The following is a 16101-nucleotide window of genomic DNA, read 5'->3' as shown; positions in this document are numbered from 1 at the left end:
TATGGAGTAAGGAAATTTCATCAATATTTGTATGGGCCGAAAATTCACATTGTGTACTGATCACAAACCTTTAATTAGCATATTTGGACCGAAAAAGGGTTTACCTGTTTTCGCAGCAAGCCGATTACAAAGATACGCATTATTTTTAAGTGGATACAATTTTGATGTACAGTATGTAAGGTCAGAAAAGCATGGTAACGCAGACGCATTATCACGCTTACCATTAAGCACTAAACACGTTGTAAATAATAACAATGAACCAAGGTGGAAAGGTACCTATTTACACTGTATCGCTGAAAGTTCAGTACCTTTAACTTTTGAAGATGTAAAAGCTGAAACCAAAATGATCCTATTATAAAACAAATTTACATAACTATGTGATGTACGGATGGCCAAATTTTTTGTCAGGAGAGAATAGGGAATTGTTACCTTATTTCCAAAGGATAGGGACGAGCTAACAGTTTGAGCATGGCATTGTTATGTGGGGATATAGAATTGTTGTTCCTAACAAGTTGCGTAGCTACATATTAAATGAGTTACACGCGAGTCACTTGGGAATTGTAAAAATGAAGTCAGTAGCAAGATCCTATATTTGGTGGCCAAATATAGATGAAAACATTGAAAGCCTAGCGAACAATTACTCTTCCTGTCTTATGGAACGTTCTAGTCCTAGTAAGAGTAATCTACATGTTTGGCACTATCCATCTATGCCATGGGAAAGATTGCATATTGATTACTTGGGTCCTTTCAAAGATAAGACCTACTTGGTAGTAATTGATGCTTACACTAAGTGGTTGGAAGTATTTGAAGTAGGCTCTACTTCAGCTAAGCTAGCTATAGAAAAGTTAAGAGAACTATTTTCTAGATTTGGATTACCTGTCACTATCCATAGTGATAATTGGACCACCATTTACCTCAGTTGAATTTTAAAAATTTCATGCAACTTAATGGTATAAGACATACATTTTCACCAGCTTATCATCCTCAGTCTAATTGGTCAGGCTGAGAACTCAGTTAAGTATGCTAAACGTTAAAATAAGATTGGCTTTTCAAGAAAATATTGATACTAAAGTAGCCTTGAATTAGGATGTTATTTGATTACAGAAACTCCGTTCATAGCACTACTAACGAGACACCTGCCAAATTAATGTTTAATAGACCACTAAGATGCAGGCTAGATTTACTCAGACCTAATATAGCCAGAACTGTGCAATTAAAAACAGGACAAACAAAAAGAATATTTTGGCGGTTTTAGAAAAAACGAGAATTCTATTTCCTAATCAATCTGTATTAGTGAGAGATTATCGCTCTAAGACAAATGGATAGAGGGCATTGTAATAAAACAGTTAAATAATGTAATGTATTCTGTTATGACAAAAACTGGTCTAATTTGGAGTAGACATATTGATCAGCTGATAGGACTACACAGTAGTATTGTTGACAGTGACAGTCAAATTCCACCATCTCAGGACCGTTACAGTTGCGGAGCGTGAGACAGGCGCTCAGTGTCCGCCAACTCCAAGCCCAGTCAGAATTAGTAACACTGACCTCACTAGATCAGCTGGTCTCTCCCCTCCTCACCGATCATACCTCTCCATGTCACATTCACTACCCTCATTCTAGACCACGTCTTTCTCTACCCTCAGCTGTTCCTTCTCTGTCACTAGAACAGCTGATCATACAAACAGATACCCAACTCGTATTAGGAAACTGTAGAGAAATTAAAACTTGTAAATAACTTACAGTACTTAAGGGATGACATTTAATAATGATATGTGTTATTTATATTTATATGTGTTTATTATATTTTATTATTACACTTGTATTGTTTAATTTATCTATGACTTGTGTGAATTCAATTTATTTTGAAATTTGGAAGGGAGGAAATGTAATGTATTGAATTACAAATAATAATTTATAATAATAATTATTATACATATTATAAATTGTTACTGGCAAGTTAAAGCCACAGCCAAAGACCAACTGTATGATCTATGATGCTGTGACGTCATATGGGGTGATTAGTTTGAATAAATGCCATTGGCTGTTCTCATCACGCCACCAGATCGTACCACCTACCACTTCCAGTGTCCTGCCCTTGTCTCTCTCTCTGTTACCCTCCAACCTTAACCGAGCACAGTCGATGATGTAAACTAATTCAGTCTTTTATTCCGATTCCCCGTAACCCGTACACAACACAAACAACAGTGGAAACTGAACTCTTCTTAGTTATAAACAAACTGGAGTAATAGAGCACACATTCTAACGATGGATTCTGCTACTAAAATCCATATAGATTGAGAAAATTCCATTTTGATACAGCCATCTTATTGTAATTCAATTGAAAACATCAACGACTTTCTAGAACATACTTCACTTCATATTATTATATGTGGTGTAGTGACTGCTAAATTCTAAATTATAAATAATGTTTGCAGGTTGAATCGTCTTTGAACCATCTGAATGAGTTGAACAAGGAATATCGACAAGTTACCAATAGAACTAACTCACTTCACCAAGTTAGTGAACAGCTGTTGGCAGATCAGGTAGTGTATCTCAACTACTTCTTTCTTGCTTGTATCTGCATCAATTGGGCCTTAATACATTCGTAAGGTGACAGGTGTAATATAAAGAAATAAATTATATTAAGTTAGTTAGTGGATATTACATGCATGCCCCTCACCAATTTATTTAGTAACTTTTAAGCAAAGGATAAAGGGAGAGATAGCACCTTGTTCTGCTTGATTATTCTCAAGCATTTGACTCGATTAACCATGAAATGTTAACCAAGATGGGTTATTACGGCTTGGCAGTGAGACTTCTAAGCCTCTCTTTAAAACAAGAGGTGTGCCTCAAGGTAGTTGTCTCGTCCAATATTGTTCAATTTATACACTTCGAATTTTCCCAGTTGTGTTACATATTGTACTCCTCATTTATATGCAGATGCCTGCCAACTGTATTTGGCGTATGGCAATTTATTTAGTAACTTATTTGAAGCAAAGGATAAAGGGAGAGATAGCACCTTGTTTTGCTTGATTATTCTCAAGCATTTAACTCGATTAACCATGAAATGTTAACCAAGATGGGTTATTACGGCTTGGCAGTGAGACTTCTAAGCCTCTCTTCAAAACAAGAGGTGTGCCTCAAGGCAGTTGTCTCGGTCCAATATTGTTCAATTTATACACTTTGAATTTTCACAGTTGTGTTACATATTGTACTCCTCATTTATATGCAGATGCCTGCCAACTGTATTTGGCGTATGGCAATTTATTTAGTAACTTATTTGAAGCAAAGGATAAAGGGAGAGATAGCACCTTGTTTTGCTTGATTATTCTCAAGCATTTGACTCGATTAACCATGAAATGTTAACCAAGATGGGTTATTACGGCTTGGCAGTGAGACTTCTAAGCCTCTCTTTAAAACAAGAGGTGTGCCTCAAGGCAGTTGTCTCTGTCCAATATTGTTCAATTTATACACTTCGGATTTTCCCAGTTGTGTTACATATTGTACTCCTCATTTTTATGCAGATGCCTGGCAACTGTATTTGGCGTATGAGCCTGAGAAAACTGCTATTACTCGGGTGAACAAAAACTTTAAAACTGTCTCAACCTGGTCAGTAAACAATGGTCTTAAGCTCAACGTACACAAATGTTCAGTCCTTCATATTGCCCCACACTACCTGGTGCAGTTCCTTGGTAGGGGTGGGGTGGCGGTCATGCTCGACGGTGGGGGTTTGACCGTGTGTGACAGGGTTAAGACTCTCGGTGTTTTGCTTCATGTTGATCTCACTTTCACTGACCACGTATCTCACGTCGCCTCCCAGCGTGCTCTTGGTGGACTGAGAGGCCTGCACAGGTTCTGAACATTGCTACTGGAATTAGCTAAGCTGCAGCTATAGGTTTTGTCAGTATTCAGCTACTGTTATCCTACCTATGGGAGCAGCTGACTACATGGGTAGAAAATGGAGGTTACAGAACCCTGCAATCAGGTTCATTTTCAACTTCGTGATGCTGCTTTCTAGATAGGACTAGACTTATCCATGTATTGTTATGTGTATATAATTGTTTTTTATTCTTATTTTAAAACTATATCTTGATTTGTTAAGAGTTTATTTGTAAAACAATAATGTATATTTGAAATATGCTAACTGAATAAAAGACATTATTATCATTTATTATTATTTATTTATTATAAACAAGCAGCTTTTATTAAAATAATTAGTGAATTGCGGATAAATGCCTGACCAACTTAAGTTGGAACCTGGATCTCTATTGTCAGATGTATTTATACTCTGTGAATTTACTATTAAAATCAGTGTGTGTTGTTTTCAATCAGTCAGAAAAAGTTGACACAGTAATAATATTTTATAATTTTCTTTTATGTAGAGTAATATTATCTTACAAGCTGTTTTTATTATATACATTTTGATAGAGAATGGCTTTTAAATCCATTTAGATGAAGCTGAGTGACATCAACAATGCAGTCAGCGAACGACTACACCAGTTCAAAGTGCTGCAACTAATAACTCGCCGACTAGAGTCCCCAGCACTGTCGGTCAACAGTTCAACTTTCACTCAGCTGCTTGATCAGTTGGATGAGGCCATACAGTACATGCAGTCTCATGTAAGTATCGCTAGCTAATACAGGCCTAGTCCCCAGCACTGTCGGTCAACAGTTCAACTTTCACTCAGCTGCTTGATCAGTTGGATGAGGCCATACAGTACATGCAGTCTCATGTAAGTATCACTAACTAATACAGGTGTAGTCCCCAGTACTGTCGGTCACCAGTACAACATTCACTCAGCTGCTTGATCAGTTGGCTGAGGCCATACCGTACATGCAGTCTCATGTAAGTATCACTAACTAATACAGGTGTAGTCCCCAGTACTGTCGGTCACCAGTACAACATTCACTCAGCTGCTTGATCAGTTGGCTGAGGCCATACCGTACATGCAGTCTCATGTAAGTATCACTAACTAATACAGGTGTAGTCCCCAGTACTGTCGGTCACCAGTACAACATTCACTCAGCTGCTTGATCAGTTGGCTGAGGCCATACCGTACATGCAGTCTCATGTAAGTATCACTAACCAATACAGGTGTAGTCCCCAGTACTGTCGGTCACCAGTACAACATTCACTCAGCTGCTTGATCAGTTGGCTGAGGCCATACCGTACATGCAGTCTCATGTAATTATTGCTAACTAATACAGGCCTAGTCCCCAGCACTGTCGGTCACCAGGTCAACTTTCACTCAGCTGCTGGATTAGTTGGATGAGGCCATACAGTACATGCAGTCTCATGTAATTATTGCTAACTAATACAGGCCTAGTCCCCAGTACTGTCGGTCACCAGTACAACATTCACTCAGCTGCTTGATCAGTTGGCTGAGGCCATACCGTACATGCAGTCTCATGTAATTATTGCTAACTAATACAGGCCTAGTCCCCAGCACTGTCGGTCACCAGGTCAACTTTCACTCAGCTGCTGGATCAGTTGGATGAGGCCATACAGTACATGCAGTCTCATGTAATTATTGCTAACTAATACAGGCCTTGAAAAGAATGGATTTTGGTTATAGAACCGTGAAATAATATTTTTAGAGGCTCGACTAAGAAGGACCACTTCACACTAGGCAGTGAAGACGGCCGAAACACACTGATTTTAACAAGAGTTCACTAGGTTACACATAATGAGTTTATGAAACAGTGCATATTCAAATAAAGTGTATAAAATAAACAGTTACCTTTATTTTCATGAGAGGTACCTAACCGTAGTCTGCTGTTGTTGAGGGCCAGGTTGTGATCAGTAAGTGTTGGAAATAGGCTGCTGTCTTGTAGGCAGGCGTGAAGACGGAAGATGTCCTTCACGGATTCACTCACGCACAATACGACCGCAAACGAATAGTTCATAACACTGTGGCCAGTCCTGTAGAGCACGGTAGACGCGGGTGTCCGGGGAGCAGAGACGTTCTGGTAGAGATTGCCAATCCAGAGCACTGACTTTAATGTTAATGTAAATGTACAACAAATAGAATAAACTAATATTTAAATGAGAGAGTAACACATGGGGGAGAGAGTAAAGTATGGTAAGCAGTGGCTAGAGAGTACATAAGTGCCCAGGCGGGATCGAGAGTATAACGAGCAAGCGTGCCGTCACTTGCAAGTTAGGCAATTGATAAGTCAACCGTTGTGATTGGTTGGTGAGTTTACAGTAAACAGCTGATTCGGGAAACAATGGTTCATTGGTCTGTCACTGTACGTGAATATTTTAATCCAGTAAGGAATGGTATTGTAGGCACTAGGCCGCAGAAAGAGATATGGAATTAATGTAGTATATACAGTTTAGTAAATAAAGGCAAATATAGAGTATAAGTTGCACAAAAAATATATACATAATTATTATTCAATAAAAGTAGCCTTTTCATATTAGGCAATAAAAAACAAGTTATTTAATGCAATAAATACTTAACATACGGCCGCCTTGAATCACCTTGGGATTCAATGAGAGAAAGAGCAACATAGGCTCAAATTACAAGGTTATAGGCGGGTGGTAGAGAGACAGTTAATTAATTGTAGAGGTGAGGTAAGAGAAACACCTTCACTGCTGGACGAGTGAGAGTTCCACTTGAGGTCTTGAGATGTACCACTCGAACTGTACCATCTTGTCCTGGAGTGACATCAGTGACCCGTGCAAGGGGCCATGAGAGAGCGGGAGTATCCTGATGCACCAGGACGAGGTCTCCAGGTTGGAGGTTGCGGGAAGGAGTGCTCCACTTGAGGCGCTGCTGAAGAGTCTGGAGTTATTCTCGCTGCCAACGCTTCCAGATACGTTGGTGCAGCGCTTGAACCAGATGCCAGTGAGAAGGCGGGTTCGTGGGTATGTCCATCAAGTTCTCTTCAGGCACGGAAACCAGAGGGAGCCGATCAAGAATGTGTCCAGGCGTCAGTGGGAGAAGGTCGTTGGGATCACTGGAAAGAGCGGTGAAGCGGGCGAGAGTTGAGCATCGCTTCAACCTGACTTGTGAGCGTCATGAATTGAGACAAAGTTAGTATGTGGAGTCCCATGACACGTTTTAGATGGTGTTTAGCACTCTTGATGGCACTTTCCCAAATTCCACCTTGATGGGGGAGCAGCAGGAGGGTTGAAGTGGAATCGAATCGAATTGAACGGTCAGCAGCAAAGTCTTGGACCTTTGCGCTGGTCAGCCGTGAGGATTTTGTGTAGGGCATTTTTAGCACCTACGAAGTTCGTGCCACAGTCACTATAAAGGTCTGTGCACAGGCCACGACGAGAAACGAAGCGAGTGAGAGCACCAAGGAAAGCTTCGGTGGACAGGTGCGAACGGCCTTCGTAACCATACAAACAAAAATACAAATATAGGCCTTAATATATGCGGACAGAGCGTAAATTATGGACCCTTGAGCGAAAAGGGGCCACCATAGTCCATGCCGGTGGAGAGAAAAGCTCGGGCTGGAGTAATGCGAGCTTTGGGGAGGTCGCCATGAGAGGGGCGTTATTTTTAGGCCGATTCTTAAAACATGTGAGGCATCTAAAAATGCGAGGATCTTACCACGCTGCGTGCAGAGAGGATCCAGACTTGCTGGGAGAGCAGAGAGAGAGTAAGCTGCGCGCCAGCGTGGAGATGTTTGACATGGACATGGTCAATGAGGAGGTCCACGACAGGGTTGCTTCTTGGGCAGGATGCACGGGTGAGACACGTTCGGCGGTGAGGTCAGCGTGGCGCAGTCTGCCGCCGACGCGGAGAAGTCCATCCGGACCCTGGAATGGGGCGAGGCGTTGAAGTCTGGTAGAACACATCTTTCGGTCCCGCAGTAGAGCTAGATCTTCAGTGAAAGCTTCCTCTTGCACGGTCTTGAAAATTCGCAGCTGGGCGGAATCCCGTTCTGTCTTGGAGAGAGGTCCGAAGTGGCGGTTTGGTGAACGACTGTTGTGGATAAAACGCAAGACGTAGGCCATCACGTGCAGCAATTTCCTCCAGGAAGAGGTACTGGATGAGGAGGTTCCCACGTAGGCGGTGCTGTGGCCAAGGCAATGACAGGAGTGGAATGCTTCAGCTCCCCTAAGCTCCTCCAGAAGAGGACCGAGTCCAGGCTGGAATCAGTATCTGGCCAGGCCGAGGAGGGGAGACGCAACCAGTCGGGTCCATGCCACCAAAGGGGATGATCCACCAATTGAGAGGGAAGGATCCCACGGGAGGCGCAGTCAGCAGGATTGGAAGCACTGGGTATGTAGCGCCAGCACTCCACAGCCATAAGCTCTTGAGTTTGCGCCACACGATTAGCCACATAGGTTTTTGAGGCGATAAGAAGGTGTTTTGATCCACGCGAGGGTCACAGTAGAGTCGCACCAGCAGACAATTAGAACCAAACTTGTGGGTGGGAGCTAATTGAGTAACACAATATTTCACAAGTTGGGCCAGGAGATGAGCTGCGCATAGCTCCAGTCGGGGCAGCGTCACTCTTTTGAGAGGAGCGACGCGAGTTTTAGCCATAACTTGGCTTACGTGCACCGTGTCATTGGAGGTAGAGCGGATGTAGACTACAGCAGCATAGCCTAGTTCTGAGGCGTCAGAGAAACCGTGCAAGTCCCAGTGAGTAGCAGCAGAGTAGGGGATAGCACGAGGAATTGTAATAGTAGCAACGTGCTTAAGTTCAAATAAAAATGCGTGCCATTTTTTGTATATTTCTGGAGGGAGCGGATCATCCCAATCTATGCCAGAAATCCATACGAGTTGCATGATATTTTTTGCGAGCATTATGCAAGGCGCCAAAAAACCACAGGGGTCATAGACTTGAGAAATGAGACTTAACACTTTACGCTTAGTGGGGTTTTCACAAGAAAAATTAAAATTAAAACGTAAACGTGTCAGTCAGAGGGGTCCATTTAAGGCCCAAAATAGAGAAATGAGGCTCCTGAGAGGGGTTGCAGAAAAACTGGGATTTCCCGATGATCTTCAGGAAGGTGTTGCAGAAGTCTCGGAGAGTTCGAGACCCATTTCCGGAGCTCAAAGCCACCGAGCCGAAGGAGTTTGATGAGTTGATCTTGAAGTTCAGCGGCGAGTTCTTCAGTCTCAGCCCGCAGATCAGGTCGTCGACGTAGCTTGGTGCTTGAGAATCTCAGCAGCATGGGGGTAGCGGTGACCTTCGTCTTCTGCCAATTGATGTAGCGTTTTGATGGCCAAGTAGGGTGAACAGTTAGGCCGTAGGTAACTGTCGTGAGCTTGAACGTGGACATCAAGTCGGTAGGGTGATCACGCCATAATATCAGTTGAAAATGTTGATCGTCAGGATGCACCTTGATTTGGCGGTACATCTGTCTGATGTCACAAGAGAACACTACGTTCTGAAGGCGGAAGCGCAGAAGAATGTCACAAAATATTATTTTGCAGCTTAGGTCCGGTCATACAGAGTGTCGTTGAGAGAGAGTCCGGAATGGTTTTGGCACTGGCGTCAAAAACGACGCGTAGTTTGGTGGTGGCTACTTTGTGCCTTAAAAACACTGTGGTGTGGCAGATAGTAGTGGGGAGTGCTTAAGTCAGGAGTAGGGCAGCCCTGCATATGGCCTAGAGAGAGATATTCATGTATAAAATCAGAATATAAATTATAATACTCCACATTAGTGGGAGCGTGGAGCTTGCGCTCGAGTGAATAGAGTCTACTTTCAGCATGAACTTTGGAACTTCCCAGATGAGTACTGGTGTCCTTGAAAGGGAGGCGGACCATATATCGACCCTCACGGTCCCTGGAGTGCGTGGTAGAAAAATATTCATCGCATTGAGTTTCCTCTGCAGACCTTTTACTGGGAGCAGGCAGTTCCTCTTGTGTCCAGAAACGCTGCAGAGAGGCGTGGAGGTCCACCTCAGCAGTGTCGAGAGAAGAGAGACAGCCATAGTAGAGACAGACTGCGTCAGTGGTGTGCAGGGAGCCGTCCCCATCAGCACGAAACCAAAAACAGGTGCCCAGGGCGTGAGGTAAATTGAGACCAAGAGAGTAGGTCTCGTGAGTAAGAATATGTGGAAATAGCGCTCCACCAATAAGCACGTCAATGCCACCAGGGAGGTGGAAGGTTGGATCAGCCAGTGTAATATTTTTAACCTTATTCATGACCTCCTGAGATATTTGCACTCGTGGGAGATCTACAGTGATTTGTGGCAATATGTGGAACGAGTGTGGGGCGGCAACTGGGTGGCCAGCAAGAGTTTCCACGCCCAGAGTTAAAAATCCGCGTGTGTGAGCAGAGGTTTGAGAAAGGCCGGCGACATTAATAGTGGCTGGACGACGCTGTGTACCCAACAGTTGGGAGGCTTTCTCGCTAATAAAATTTAGCATGCTTCCTGAATCAATTAACGCACGAAAGACATAAGCTTGTCCGTTAGAGGCGGTGAGCTTGACAAGAGAAAGTACCCAGAAGAACCGTAGGTACTAGGGGCGAGGTCTCGATGCAGTGTGCCATATGAGCGTGTAGTGTGGTGTGTTCGGCCGGGCTAGGAGGTGAGAGCGCTGTGGTCGCAGGCGGAGGGCGGACAGCAGGTGTAGGTGTTGCAGGCCGGCAGCCGTCACGGGCCGTTCTCCACAACGGGACGAACGCGGTCCAACGTACTAACACTGGACCGTGTTGGCCGATCAGTGAAGTGTAGCAAGGTATGATGACGACCACGACATGTTCGACACGTGAATTTAGACTGACATTCACTTAATCTGTGCGTCCCCAAACAAGAAGAACAGCGGTTGTGCTGTTTAATAATCCCGTGCCGTTCTTGAGGTGTCTTTTGGCCGAAGCTGGGACAGCCATAAATTTTATGACCGCTCTGATGGCAATAAAAAACATGATGGGCCTTGTTTATAGGCCGAGGAGGGTGGAGAGGAAGCCGCTAACAAGCTCACGTTTTTAAGAGACGATTTGGGTTTATCAAATTTGGGTTTTGACCCAAAATAAGAACTTGAAGCGTTCTTGGGGTCCACAATATTGTCATGTAGACTACTGTCCTCAATGTGGCTGCATTCCAGGTTGAGAAACTCAATTATTTGTTCAACCGAGGGCAAAGTATGAAGCTCTTCCTTTTTTCGAAACTGTTTCTAGGCGTGTGACCATCCGATTATCAATCTTGCGTAATAACAAGGCTGAGAGAAGTGGGTTGTTACTAGTGATGTCATTGTTTAACGCTTTAAGTGATATGCGTATGTTCGTGAAAAAGATTAAGGAAAGCACGGATATTCTTCACAGATGTGCTGGAGATGACAGGAAGGTCTAGTATTTGGATTTAAATGTAGTGTAAGTAGACGCCTAGTATTATGGTAGCGATCCTTCAGCAGCTGATAAGCTATTGCATAATTTTGCTCAGTTATATTTAGCGACTTTATCAGAGAGAGTGGTTCGCCTGAAAGCACGCTCAAGAGATATTGAAATTTCATTACATCGCTTAAGTGCGCATTGTTGTGTACGGCTTGTTCATAAACGTTAATTGAAACGTACAGAAGTCCAAAGGCAGCTCCGTCAAAAGTTTTTAATTCCAATTTCGGTAGCCGGACGTTGACTTGAGGGGAGGCAGGCGGAATAGTTTCGCTTTTATTAGCTTTAGCTTGTCTCTTGGTCTCAATCATAAGCACGTTAGCAGAAATGTAATCAACTAACTCGTCCACGCTCGCTAATGCGGAATAGTTAGGTGTATAGTCGGCATCCACTTTTAATTCCAACTCGTGGCACAAGTCTAATATTGCTGAAAATTCCTGTCTAAGTCTCTGAATAGATTTAGCTCTGACAAGCAACTGCTGAAGTATATTTGGATCGGAAGTCTTCTTAGTTAAATCATAGATACTTTGTATCTGAGAAAAGAGGTGTTCTCGCTTTGCATTGGCCACTTTAAGAGACATCGCCATGTTGAAAGTGTTTGTAGAAAATTAATCAATTTGAGTAAAACTTCAAAAGTAAAAATTAAACAAAATATTGTCCTCTTGAATTGAGTCAGTGATAAAAATAGAAACTAAATTATTTTCCTCTGAAGTATTTTCCCCAAGAAATAAGAAGTATCTAAACAATATAATACAATGAAAAACAATTTAAAAAATATTGTTTAGTTTTTTGAGGTAAAAAACTCAATAATAATGCAATAAGTAGAGTAGGCTCGTATAGGCCTATAGTATAGTTTTGTTTCGAGAAAATAAAATACACTGTTATTATGGAAAAACGTAAACAAGACAAGTTGTTATTAAATAATAAACAACAATTAAGGTTATTGTTGAGCTAAATTCAGCTATAATGTAGCAGAGGCTCTGGAAACATTATGCGCACGTACTACATGTAAACTGTCAGTGGTAAAGTATGGTAATGTTGTGACAGTAACCATAAACCATGCATACATATGCGTGAGCAATGTTCAAATAGAAATTATAATAAACAATTGTGAGCAGTAAGTAGCCTTTTTTTCTTTTTAAGCTGAGACTAGAATATAGTGTTGACAAAATAAACATTTAATTTTGCAATAAGGGTGCAAGTCCTGCTCAAGGTAAAGTGTCAATAACCAAGATTGTTTATATTTAACCTGCTTAGAATAATGCGTATTACAAGTAGGGCTGATAACCAGCAAGTATTGAGAAGCGGTAACCATTAAACACAGTAATCAGTTCACCTGTGCTGTAACAGTCTGAAAGCTTGTTTGTCAACAAAACAATGCAGTCGACAGAGCACCACAGCTGATATGATCAGACGTCACAGCTGATATGATCACAGCTGATATGACTGGAGAGGGGATTGGAAAATCGATATTGCACGGACTTTGCAATCGTGAAAGAACCTGAAACCACACTTTGAAATATGCACTGTATATAGCTTATAAGAGTTGAGATTGCACTGATATTCACCAATGGACTAAAGTTCTTATTATCCGGCTCGAAGGACCATGAAAAGAATGGATTTTGGTTATAGAACCGTGAAATAATATTTTAGAGGCTCGACTAAGAAGGACCACTTCACACTAGGCAGTGAAGACGCCGAACACACTGATTTTAACAAGAGTTCACTAGGTTACACATAATGAGTTTATGAACAGTGCATATTCAAATAAAGTGTATAAAATAAACAGTTACCTTTATTTTCATGAGAGGTACCTAACCGTAGTCTGCTGTTGTTGAGGGCCAGGTTGTGATCAGTAAGTGTTGGAAATAGGCTGCTGTGTCTTGTAGGCAGGCGTGAAGACGGAAGATGTCCTTCACGGATTCACTCACGCACAATACGACCGCAAACGAATAGTTCATAACACTGTGGCCAGTCCTGTAGAGCACGGTAGACGCGGGTGTCCGGGAGCAGAGACGTTCTGGTAGAGATTGCCAATCCAGAGCACTGACTTTAATGTTAATGTAAATGTACAACAAATAGAATAAACTAATATTTAAATGAGAGAGTAACACATGGGGGAGAGAGTAAGTATGGTAAGCAGTGGCTAGAGAGTACATAAGTGCCCCAGGCGGGATCGAGAGTATAACGAGCAAGCGTGCCGTCACTTGCAAGGTAGGCAATTGATAAGTCAACCGTTGTGATTGGTTGGTGAGTTTACAGTAAACAGCTGATTCGGGAAAACAATGGTTCATTGGTCTGTCACTGTACGTGAATATTTTAATCCAGTAAGGAATGGTATTGTAGGCACTAGGCCGCAGAAAGAGATATGGAATTAATGTAGTATATACAGTTTAGTAAATAAAGGCAAATATAGAGTATAAGTTGCACAAAAAATATATACATAATTATTATTCAATAAAAGTAGCCTTTTCATATTAGGCAATAAAAAAACAAGTTATTTAATGCAATAAATACTTAACAGGCCTAGTCACCAGCACTGTCTGTCGGTCACCAGTTCAACATTCTTTCATCTGCTTAATCAGTTGAGTGAGGACATATAGTACATACAGTCTCACATAAGTATCGCTAACTTTTACAGGCCTGTAAGTGCATTATCCCCCCCCCCCCCCAGGAGGGTTCACTTCTGGCCGGTTTATACCTTCCAGTTAAATGCACAATAGGTACAGCAAAAACCGATGTTACTTAAATCTGGGCAACGTTATTGATGTCTAGGAGTGTCAAAGGATCTTGTCAGTATAGGCATAAGGTTGTGCCACCCCCTGTCTGCTTTGACTGGAGAGGCTGGTTCAGAGCTGGCTTCTGCTTCTTCCTATGGACATGACTAGAGATTAGTGCTCTAAACTTTTCCTCATGAATCTCGACAGGATACGTCCCCCTCTCTCAATCTTACCCAATGAAAATATCCTGTCACTCTGTAAGTAGCGCAAAGTCCTTATAAAACTAGGTGCAATTGTTTAAGCTTCTTGTCCTAAAAGAACAAAAAAAGTTCATTAAGTTCATAGCGAAAATTCTTATCTCTGCTGTTACTGTTTTTGTATACTATATAAGATTTTATTATTTTAATTTTTGTAAAGTATTCAAAGCTTTTTAGTTCCCTAGTTTTTTTAGTCAAAGGGATTTTAGTTCCCTTTTTAACCCTTTGAGTGCCGGAGCATCGCTGTCAGCGATCCCGCATTATATGCAAGAAATGCCAGAATCGCTGTTAGCGACTTCTGCAGTAACGCATATATTTTATATAGTATTTATCTAAATTGGCTCAATGACTATACATACGTATTCCAAAGGCTTCAACGTAACTTTTGATGTAGGTTTTGTTGCATTTTGGTTAGATTCTGATTTTTACGCCAGTTGTAAAGTGAGGGCATCAATCGCGTTTAGAATCGGCCGCTACGTGGACGAGCCGTCACAAGTTTTGTTTGCGCTGCTGTTTATTTCACAAATGATATTGAAAGCTTTTAAGTGTAAATGGGTTTGTAGTGTTAGTATCTTCAAATTATTTCGTTTGTGTATGTTGTTCTAGTCTGTGTGTAAGTAGAAGAACGACGGCCGCGAGTTACGGCGATCGTAAGCATCTAGTACTTTACTAAATACGTTCGTATTGTTTTTATGTTTTTGTGTTTGTTCAGTGATATTTATAAACAATGAGTCGTAAAAACATTGCTGACAATGAAGACCTAGTATTGCAGGCATTAGATTTAAGCATTATCAGTGTAGACAATACACAGAATGTTAGGTTAGGTTAGAACATTTCTAGTTTTGTAGTGGTTCATATTTTCATATTTATTTTCCAAACCTTATTTATAAGTATAAAATAAATGTTTATATGTCTTTTTGTAAATAATTAAATGGAGTATAAGATAGAATAACTAAAAGTGAAAAAATAAAATATTTCAATAACACTAAGTTGTGTCAAAATAAAAAACTAAATGTTTTTGCTCATAAAATTTTTGTTAATAATTTTTTTATTTATATAAAAACGTTAAATAAGTGATCAATGTATTATATGTATAAAGAAAATATATTTATCTAAAAAAAAAAACAAAAACCCAAGACATTATACCACCAATAAATAAATTTGTTATGAATTTTTAACTAGACCCTTGCAGAATCAGGCATTTTCGCTCGGCATTTTATGCATACCATATATCAAAATGCTGCGGCACTCAAAGGGTTAATATCCAAAACTCCTAAATTACTGGTGATCATTTTGTTTTGGCTCTCAAAGTTATGTACTTGTATAAATTCAAATTAAAGTTTTTAATTAGGGTTCACTTTTGGAAATATTCAATTTACACTGCATATGACTTTATATTATGACTTGTATTTCATAATTCTGTTTTTCAGCATATTTGACTAATCTTCACTATATTCTTTGTTTTCTTACACACAGGTTGATTATATGCCTCTAAACGTTTCTAGATAAGTGTGATGAAAACTCCTTATAAAAGTTGGGTTTTTTATATCAGTTTAGTATAAAACACAACTCAACCTCACACCTGATATTGGTAATTGTGTGGCACCAATATGTATTTTGTTAATTAATGTTTTAATAAGCTCTAAAGTATGTTTTTAAAGATAGGTTTTCTTAAATTTGTAGTATAAAATGATCATTACAGTTGAGTTTTTTAATAAAAGCTCAAATTTGTTATTAGTGCAATATTTTTATTTAAAAAATATATACAATTATAAATTAGCACAAACATTTCACACAAATTAAACCAAAAGTA

The 16101-nt window shown here is 40.7% G+C and overlaps 1 protein-coding gene across 1 annotated transcript in view; it reads left to right on the top strand.

Moving 5' to 3' along the window:
- The window catches only part of LOC124363577 (conserved oligomeric Golgi complex subunit 3-like), a 61384-nt gene that overhangs the window by 7385 nt on the left and 37898 nt on the right, over positions 1-16101 (top strand). Inside the window, exons 4-5 of the mRNA XM_046818833.1 lie at positions 2439-2546; positions 4456-4623. Of these exons, the coding sequence (XP_046674789.1) occupies positions 2439-2546; positions 4456-4623 (276 nt within the window). The remainder of the gene's footprint in view (positions 1-2438; positions 2547-4455; positions 4624-16101) is intronic.

This window comes from Homalodisca vitripennis, chromosome 5, assembly GCF_021130785.1.
Source record: "Homalodisca vitripennis isolate AUS2020 chromosome 5, UT_GWSS_2.1, whole genome shotgun sequence".
NCBI lineage: Eukaryota > Metazoa > Arthropoda > Insecta > Hemiptera > Cicadellidae > Homalodisca > Homalodisca vitripennis.
The sequence above is the reverse complement of the archived record's forward strand: the minus strand, read 5'-3'. Positions and strand labels throughout refer to the sequence as shown.